This window comes from Melanaphis sacchari, unplaced genomic scaffold, assembly GCF_002803265.2.
Source record: "Melanaphis sacchari strain LSU unplaced genomic scaffold, SCAv2.0 Contig4_pilon_pilon, whole genome shotgun sequence".
Taxonomy (NCBI): Eukaryota; Metazoa; Arthropoda; class Insecta; order Hemiptera; family Aphididae; genus Melanaphis; species Melanaphis sacchari.
This window is the reverse complement of record NW_020271335.1, coordinates 261,190-271,569: the sequence shown is the minus strand read 5'-3', so window position 1 is coordinate 271,569 and position 10,380 is coordinate 261,190. Positions and strand designations below refer to the sequence as shown.

The 10,380-nt window shown below is 26.4% G+C and overlaps 1 protein-coding gene across 1 annotated transcript; it reads right to left on the bottom strand.

Annotated features, from left to right (window-relative positions):
• Positions 1-1,882: 1,882 nt before the first annotated feature.
• LOC112598952 (elongin-B-like) lies at positions 1,883-4,647 on the bottom strand. The gene is made up of 5 exons (XM_025345621.1): positions 4,545-4,647; positions 4,336-4,437; positions 4,155-4,248; positions 2,064-2,205; positions 1,883-2,004 (listed from the first exon to the last, which is right to left on the bottom strand). Exons 2-5 carry the CDS (start codon positions 4,336-4,338, stop codon positions 1,893-1,895), a joined length of 351 nt encoding a protein of 116 aa, XP_025201406.1. The 5' UTR covers positions 4,339-4,437; positions 4,545-4,647; the 3' UTR covers positions 1,883-1,892.
• Between the last annotated feature and the right edge of the window lie 5,733 nt (positions 4,648-10,380).

Below are 10,380 nucleotides of genomic sequence, written 5' to 3'. Positions count from 1 at the left end.
TTGAATATTTATACTTAGAAGTTAGATTTATTATTAAAACTCATTAATTCTAAATGAGAAGTATGTATAATTGAGAAAACAAATAGTGTCAGATACCAGACCATGAGTTACTGGTTTTCTGTAAAAGTTACTTGGAAGTTGGAACAATAATTTTCTAATAATATTGACTGTATTGAAAATAAAAGGGAATTAAACCAGTACAGAGGTGATTGGTAGCTAGTATTTATAATTTTTGTAATTACTAATTAGTGTATGGATATAAATTTATAATTACAGATTATTTGTAACTCATGTACAAACATCAGACTTTAATATTATACTTTTTATTTTATTTAAATTTATATTTGATAACTTTAAATGACACAAATGGGAGGAGAGTTAAGGATAATTAGCATCCTCTGATTAAGATTTAGTTTTCCAATATTTTTTTTACTTTCTTGTAACAGCCAACAGGTAAATAGATTGTATAAGTAATATATATTAAAAAAAAAAAAAAAAAAAACAAAACAAAAATGGTAAGATAATAATGGTAGGCAATGTTATAGAATTTTGGATAAACCAATGTAATTGATTCATAGCTCTTTATAAATATATATATGAAAAAAAAAATCATTGTTTATTTTACCTTATTTAACCTGAACACATGTTTAAATAATAATATTACGATAGTTTTAAGTACAATTTATTTTATAACCAATACTGAATGTAAAGCACTGTCCTATTTTTTTTTGTTTTTAGTAATTAAGTTTTGTTTATTTGGTTTCTTTCAATTTTTTTGACATCATGAAGCAATTGATAACTTATTAGTTATTACTTACTTGCCTCTAGTGATAAGATTGATTTATGAGACTTTGAACATTCATTAGAATTTAGAAGTGATGCCTCACTATTAACATAAAAACATATAGACTAAGTGAAAAGAAAAAAGTTTAGAGAAAACATTTTATATAACAAATATCTTGGGTCCATTAATATTAAACTTATGGATTTATTATATAAACATGTATAAGCCAATATAACTAATACTACATCATTGTATCTCATCTCTTTTCTCTGTGGTTTAAATGTTAGTTTTTTTATGGCTCAGAAGCTTCTGTATAAGTAAGAACATAGTTTATTTTACTATTATGTTGATCTTAAAATTTATTTGCATTTAACATAGGAATGTCATATATAATGTATAATATCAATGATTGGAAAAGGATTTGAGATTATCATATTACATATTATATTGGCTATATGTTTTCAATAATGTCGATACTGAAAAACTTCTGGTAGAGTATAGGTGAATTCCAGTCTGTACAATAATATGTCTACGTTCCTCAGTAAAAACTAATTATTATTTGAATATTAAATTATAAAAATTATGCTTTTAATTAATTTGTTAATTTTACATTGTTTTCTTTTTTTTTAAAAAAAGGTCAACAAACTTATAAAGAAATAAATATTTTTAATTAAGGATAAGTATGGTAAACAGACATTTCAACATTCTATTGTATTTAGTTATTTAACATTTTTTGTTTCAGTTATGGTATTTTTTTTTATTCTCTTGAAAGCAATATACAAACTAAATAAATAATATTTTAGATATTTATATTGAATACTTTAAATTTTAACACAACTTTTTTTAACAATTATGTTTAAATTAACAAATTTAGTGACTTGGTATAATGATTAATTTTTTTAGTGTTTATGTTACCACTTTCATAGTCATGACATGTTTATTGATTATAAATAAAATATAAAATAAGGTTATATAATAATAAAAAAATACTATAACCAATCATAAAAAAAAAAATCCTTAGTTTAAGCTGAGATGCTATTTTTCACTTGTTTATAAACCATTAAAAAAAACAAACTCATTTTGGAATATATTATTTAGTGATTGCTGTTTACATGGGTGGTTCTTGGCCATTAGGTTCTTGATTTTTCATAACATATGGTAATTCAGGTGGCAATGAGTATGGTACCATTTCTAATGCCTCAAATTCTCCATTATCCATCCTGTAAACACCATACAACATTAATTATCTACAAATATTTTAATATTTAATTGTTTTTACTTCAATGCTAAACCAATAGTAGCTGGACTTTGTGCCTTAGCAATATTAGAATTCAAACCACACTCTGACAACGTTTTTGTCCCATCCATGATTTCTTCTTTGTAATAAAGTTGTTGATTTTCTGGTGCTACTTTAATGATACCTAAAATAATAATGAATAATATAGTAAATATTAAAAAAATTCAATAAATGAATTTTAGTCTTGATCGTTTTTATAATTTATTGTTCCCATTAGTGTTATCAAAAATTTGTCTAACAAATTGAATTAAGGATTTAACCTCATTTACCTTTGAGGTAATATTATAAGAGGAGCTTAAAATAATATTTTTAGTAGTTGTTGATTGGGAATTTTAAATATTTTACTATCATAACTGTCTTAAAAAAATAAAGTATTTTACTTATACAAATTTTTCTTAAATTGTTCATTATAAATTATAATCATAAACAAAAAATAAATATTTAATTTTATCTGTCAGCTTTTTAAATATTGGATATTTAGAAGTTTGAAAACAGTGATTTACTTTTTATCCACCATATTTGCTATTTCGTTATTAAAATTTGTTTCATTTCAAACGCACTGGCCTATCTAATACTACACAATAATAATTATGAAAACAAATTTTAATTTTTCATGAAATCTACATTAGATCAACATTCAGTTTTTTTTTTTTATTTACTTATACCATACCATTTAATATGGTATTTATTCAATTTTCTTTGAATATTTATGGATAGTAATCAAACAAAAAAAAAAAAAAAAGTGGTAAGGTTGATAGCAAGCAAATTTTATGAAAAACTAAATCTGTTTTGAGAATCCTTAACACATCAGTTTGATCAATATGTATGTAATAGACAAAGATAGCAAACACTACTTTCAAAAAAGTGTTTAATAAGAAAAAGTAAATAACATTTTTTACATGAATAATATAAAAATCTTTTCACATTTATCTCATTTTTCACTCAACTAAAATTTGGATAAAATTTCTTCAGTTCTCTTATCTATTTAACACAATTTTTTTCTAGTACAATCTATATTTAGCATTAAGTTTAGTTGCCAAAGAAATTATTGCTGTTATTATTATTTATTAAAATTATGTATAGTGTTTCATAAAGAACAGTTTTAAATTTTGCTATACATTTTTCGTACACTTGACTTCCTCTAATCACTTGACATACATTAACTCTGTTAATACAATTACTAATCATGTTTTCACAGATTTTTTGATTAAGTTCACTGATAACTCATTGAATTTCTTGTTTAAGATTCAATCAAGTTCATGGCTTATTTGTATAAATCAATGATTTAATGAAACTCTAAATGAAAAAGCTTAATCTAAGGGTAATTAAAGAAAAACAAATGCATCCATGGTAGGTAATTGTTTGGTGTGGCTATCGGGAAAGTGGGGATAAGTCCATACTTTTTAGAAAATGAATATAGAAATTCAGAAACAGTGAATGAAGATTGCTATTGGAACATGATTTCCAATTTTCCTTAGCCTTTTTTTGGGATGACATAGTTAATGAAAAAATGTGGTTCCAGTAAAACAGTACGCCTTGTTACACTTCTACTTCCTGAAAAATTTGACAGCCGACTCATTTTCTTCTGAAGCAATCAGCAGTGGTCACTAAGGTCGTATGATTTACTCTATGTAACTTTTCCCTTAGGAGTTTCATTAAATCATTGGTTTAAAAAGCAAGCCGTAAACTTCAATGAGAAGTCAGTAAACTTAATGAAAAAATTCGTGAAAGCGAGGTTAGTAATTGTATTGACAGTTATTGTGTGATGAGCAATAAGAGGGTCATATGTATAATATTGTGTTTCACACTTAAACCTCAACTTGTTGTGAAACAATATTTACGTATTGTAAATATTGTAATGTATTTCTTGTAAAATTAAATTGATTTATAGCAAAATTAAAAACTGCGTTCTTTACGAAACACTCTATATATTTATTTATTTTTATTTATCACGTTCATATTATGATGAAATCATACAATATAAAATATTTTTTTATCAGGTTAAACTTAAATAATATATATATTTTATATCAATGGATTTTTATCCATAAAAATATATCTAATAGTACATACATCCAATAATTTTTTTGAGTTCATTAACCAGTATGTTGTCTTTAGCATCAGTAAATATGGTTAGCTTTTTTCGTTGTATCATCATGAAGGCGTCCTAAACAATAAAACATTATCATTTAAATTATATTTTACAACGAGAAGTTTAATAAAATAAGCTATCAGAAAATAAAAATTGACTAACCATTTTAGATGAAACTGAAAATATTTTGATCGTGAATTATACTGATAGTCAGTTTTTCTTAATAAAGTGATTTTGAAAGCACGAGGTCAAGTAATCTAAAATCTGTATTGCATAGTAAAGGCAAAAACAAACATTAGATTAGATAATACAATAATACAATCTATATAGGTTAATGTTAACACAATTACAATAATACAACTTCAACTTACTAAGGTAGTTAGTGCTGTTAGTATTTAGTATTTACTACACACATTATAGTATCATTAGTATCTACTGTATAATGTAAATACTAAATAATAGTAAATATTGATAGTCATTCTTTTTTTCGTTATCAATTCATCTTACTTATCAATTTTAATACAATTTTATATTACAGGTTAGCCAACCAACCACTTTTAATTTAATAACACATTTTAATATTTTTTGCCTTTCAATTTATAAACGGGCAACAACTATAGTTTAAACATGATTTCGTGAAGAATCTTAAGCAATTATTGATATATTGTTAAATTTACGATGACTTATTTATTTAAAAAAAATAAAGCGATTTGAATTTATGCTTTATAGTTTATAGGTAGTGATTTACCTAGTACCTAATCGACATTAATCTTTAAATTTTTAGCTACCTGTATAAAACATCAGAAAAAGTTTCATAAATTGTGTTTTGACTAACTATTTCAGAATTATTCATAAACTCGGACAAATATTATCTTCTGATTTAATAATAGGTAATAAAAAAATAATGGAACAAAAAACTAAATTTTTCGTTTACCTATGTATAAAAAATGTATAGTTATCTATTAATTAATAAACGTACAAATAATGAAATAAAAGAAAAAAGTTTGAAAATTATAAACAAAAATTTGACAGGACTAACATTTCAAGGGTAGGAGGGAGACGTGATGGCATAGTATTAAATGAATAATGTTGCAGGCCGCACTGATTTGACTGCTATGCATCATCGTTTTTTATATTATTTTCTGTTGTCAAAGTACCTATCGAACAAGTGTCGGATGACTCTTAAAATATAACTGGGACCGAATATGATGAAATCATATCACTTGCAGTATTAGACCAATTACTATACATAGTGACGTTGCAGTTTATGTTTATGGATGATAACGAAGCAACGGCCTGGTTTGTTTGTACGTTGTCAACAGCCTTAGACTTGGGTGGATTGCTACCACAGAACAATACTGTTACTGTATTAATAATTGGCACCGATAACTGGTGTAAAGTCCACAGAAACGGTCAAAGACGATTTCATCGAATTTATTAAAGCACAATAGATGTCGATTTTTTCAACAGTCGGACTTTTGGAGATTTTTCTGTAGGGCGTTATCATAGCAAAGTCTCGAGCGTACTGATATTTGACCAGACAGAAATGTGGTGTGGTGGTGTAAGGTTAGGTTACTACTACTACTACATTTTAATATTACACTTTATATTTAAATATGTATAATTTTTATTAATTAATATTATCAAGGCCCTGGGAGGTGATTGCCCCTTTGCCTACTTGGCCAGTCCACCCCTGGCAGGGAGTGGACCGTTGCCTGTACTGACGTAACGTTCTAACCCACCAAAATTTGTCGATCTGTCCAATACGTATCCCACGTAAAAAGTATAGTTAATTTGCTTTCTTTTTCTAGTTCATTTCCTTAGACTACTTCAATTCCACTACACCACTACTATTTAGTAATATTATAATAGTATTATTTAAAAATCAGCAATGGATTGTATGTACAATTGGTTACATATTGAACGACCGAATATAATGAGTCATTCCTATACTAATATTTCTATGCATTGAACTACAGCTGACTAAGCAATCTACAGATTGTAATACTTGAGGTGATTTTAGTACATATTATATATACATTTTTATTTTATTTTTTTATAGTACATTATCATCTATATTTTACCTATATAGTGTTGACTGTTAAGTCTTAGCTATTTTTTAGTTAATAATTTGAATGTTATTTTTGAATATTATATATATATATATATATACACATATGTATGAATGTTACATTTGTGTATAATCATAGATATAGTTATTGTTTTGTAGTTCATAATACCGTAAAATATTCATTTTTTCTTGTACGATAAACAGTATCAGTTTAACGAACATTCCCGGTAAGAACGCGTTGACGTAATACCCACACGTAAAGGTATACATTTATTATATATTACACATAAAATAAACTTAAATATTCATATTACAACCTGAGACAGACTAAAAACGTCTTGTTCAAAGTATGCACTACCTAACTAATTTAAATTACCTATACAAACCTTTCATACTCCAATATCCAGTATATAAAATCTTTTAGAAAAATAACTGGAGCCCCATAATATATGACCAATTTATTTACTTCATTAGAAGTAAAGACATATAAATACCAACAGTTAACTAATATTGGCAACTCGATACTACAAACAATTCTATTCCGATAAATACACTCATATCTCTATGTAATCAATCATCATCCTTTAGTCTTCACTCTTTGGAGAGACTAAAGTTAAGATGGAAAGATTGAATATAAGAAATATATTAAGACAGTGGAGCCGGAAATCCCAATAGGACAGTAGATGAAAGTTGAAAGCAGTATTGAACAGGTTACAGGGTTATGTGGCAAGGTTTGTATTTAGTGATGGGGTCTTTGAGACCAAAACCATAATTAGATACTATTATGAAGATGAATAATAATAATAATGTATAAATATATATATAAGATAAAAAACAAAAAATAAATATATTTTAGACCCCTCCCGCATCAGAAAATTCTTACAGGTGGATGGTTGTGCTATTAATATTAACACATTTTATCACCTGCATATTTGATGTATGAAATATAACACGGAATGGTTAAAATGAAAACCCAAATTTTAGGAAATTCGCTCATCGCCTCATCATATCATTAAAGAAATAGATAAAACTCCACATTTATCATCCCGTTTGATTTTCGATTAAACCGTTTTAACATTGACGCCTGTGAGCGCGTCAATCAGTAATTAACATGTAGAGTGCAGAGTGACGAAGTTCCAGCGAAACAAGTTTACGTATGTTTGTCTATTCATTTCCGTTTGCATCGTCATCACCTGTTTCTCGAGGATTACGACTTACGAGTCGAAGGCAGCGCGTCAAGGTAAGAAAGTATGTATACATTGTATAATTTACAACCTATAGGTTCCTTATAGGCTATAGCAATAGCCAATAGATATTAGTTAATACGTGTCTACAACTGTTTGATGATGAAAAAAAAAGCTAGGAAAATCACTAATAAGTAATTAGGGTGTAAATATTCAAATAATATAATTATAAATTATGCTCTATTAATATTTAAGATTCTAATGCTGATAAATGTATCATGTATGTATTTTCATACACAAAATACGAGTGTCACCCGAGGCGATCGCCCCTCTCTAAATACCCGTTTTTGAGTAAATATCACAATATTGTTTTCGCGTTCGTTACACGACCACAAGAGAGATAATCCGTTTGTGCCCACATCATTGTCACGCCTACAGAGCACGCACATAGTCTGATCCTCTCGCCACGCCAATTTCATTATTATTATTGTATCTAATTATATATTCCCACTGCATGGAATAATCTATACGCTATTAATGCTGTTTGCCGCTGTCGACGTCTTCGTGTGCAGGTACCACGCGAAATTCGTTTTATAATACATTAATACTTTAATAATGTCGTCTAACTGACTCATTTTCAAGTATTTTTACTTTTTTTGTAATTTGTTTTTATTTATCTTCGACATCAATCTAGTATTTCACGATGGCGCGTATAAATAATATATTTGAAAAAAGTAATATTTATATCATATTATATATTAATATAAATGTTATAATATATTTTTAATGTGTGTTGTTTATATTATATATTATATAGTTATATGCACTTTATGTACTTTATAGTATAGTGTAGTTAATATTATGTATTATACAGTATAATAGTATACAATGCATTGACTGCACCGAATGCATTACACCATTATTATAGAGGCTATATACGATGGTGCATGCATTTAACCATTATTTTATATATAGGCACAATATAATATACTCACGTAGCAATTTTTGTCGTTTTTTGCACGTGACGGTTATTCTTTTTTATACTAAATGGATTGTGATTGTCGTCATTCTTTCGTAACGATAAAACAATATATTATTATTTTATATTCATCGCAAAATTTTATATCAAGTCTCTTATTCAGCAGTCAAGTGCACTATCCTAGTCATTCATAATAATGTCGGTTGGCTTTAATAGCCACTCGACTGCTGTCCATCGTCAGCAACGATTGTTGATGTGCCGCCGAGCACGGAGAAAGCGAATTTCTTTGGGTTGTCAAAAACCGCTCTGTTGCGTCACGCATGCTCACGTTATTCGTCGTTTATGGGCTTATGTAGAAAATCCTAGTCAGAGTTCGGCTACAGTGGTAATGTTAACACAATAATAAGGGAAATTGGTAAAAAATGCAACCCTATACTATAAATACTATATATATACTATATTACAATATATTATAATACTATATATGAAGTATACGTAGAATATGTACTATATGTCAATGTGCCATGTGCTTAACAGGGTTGTATAGTTTTAATAGTATGTTTATTGAAATATTGATAAGTGTATATAATTTAATAATTTATATTAAACATGCGCAACGTAGAGGGGTATTTTTTGTTAGAAAATAATAAGTTCGAATATATATATTTGGAAATATTTTTTCTGAATTATATTTATTTGGAATTTTATTGATTTTAAAATAAATTTTGTCGGGTAAGTATTTGACACTTGTTTACAGCTGTATATAAATCAACCAAATAATATATATTTCCAACAAAATATTTTCCACGAAAATAATTTGTTCAAAAAATTAGATTTCGACAAAATATTGTTCAGTTTGCTACAATTTCATCTACAAGCGTGTTTCCAACAGAATATTTTTCATAAAATTACGTTCTTGACATAGGTACTTACTATATTTCAAACGACTAATGATTCTAAAGGTTCTACGAATGAATTATTTTCTAATTTTTTATGCATGTTCCATGATTTGTATAATACTTATTTTAACCAATTTTTGTTTTGGGACCGGTCATTGAAATAATAACACATAGGAACGTACATGGTTCATACACAATTGAAACAGTTGTATATAATATTATAATTATGTCTAGTTTTATGTATTTAATAAAAAAATCACTTTTATTTTTGAAAGTACTCATTAAACCAATAGACATATACAATATTGTTTCGAAAAATGTAAATCCACATTAAATATATATATATGTAATCTAAATAATTAAAATTATAATTTATATTTTTTCTTAGTCATAAGAATTTAATACGCGTGAATTTGGAGTAGGTACTTATATTATGAAATAAACGAGTTTATTTAAATTTTTAACGCATATAATAATAAAAAAAAAACTAAAAAAGGTTCTTTTTACGATATACATTGAATTTAAAACTCATTAATAAAGTGATTACGAATTTACGATTTTAAAGTAGCTATCCCTACTACTTTGTCTATAATTTAACTTGTATAGTTTGTGTTGATAAAAATCGAAATTTGTCGGTGTGTATATGTGTATGGAATAACATTAAATTAAGTCCTTAATATTGAACTGAGTTTTGCAAATACTTTGGGTTATCAGAGTTAAGTCCGACCAATAATGTTAGGTTATTCGAGTTGAGTTTTAACTATAATAATAAGTATAAAGACTAAAGAGTTAATTAATTAAAAAATATTAAAAATAATAATAAATAAAGGTACTTTTTACCTAGAGAAAATTTTTTTATCGACAGTTATAGAAAAATACTAAAAAAAAGTTGAAAATTTATCATACTTATAAATATTTTAAAAAGAGTTAAAATTTGTTGAAAATTTTATCATAATATAGGTATTGAAAATAATAACTTGGAAATTTCAAGTATATACTTTTATTATTATTCTTAGAAATATAACAAAATATTAAAAATTGTTTGAGGAGAAATAATTATTTTATAGGTGAATA

Excerpts from the sequence above, each read along its gene's own strand:
- LOC112598952 (XM_025345621.1), bottom strand. Across the intron at positions 2,206-4,154 it reads ACTCAAAAAAATTATTGGAT|GTATCATTAAAGTAGCACCA; the intron begins GTATGTACTATT and ends TTATTATTTTAG. Across the intron at positions 2,005-2,063 it reads ACTATTGGTTTAGCATTGAA|GATGGATAATGGAGAATTTG; the intron begins GTAAAAACAATT and ends TGGTGTTTACAG.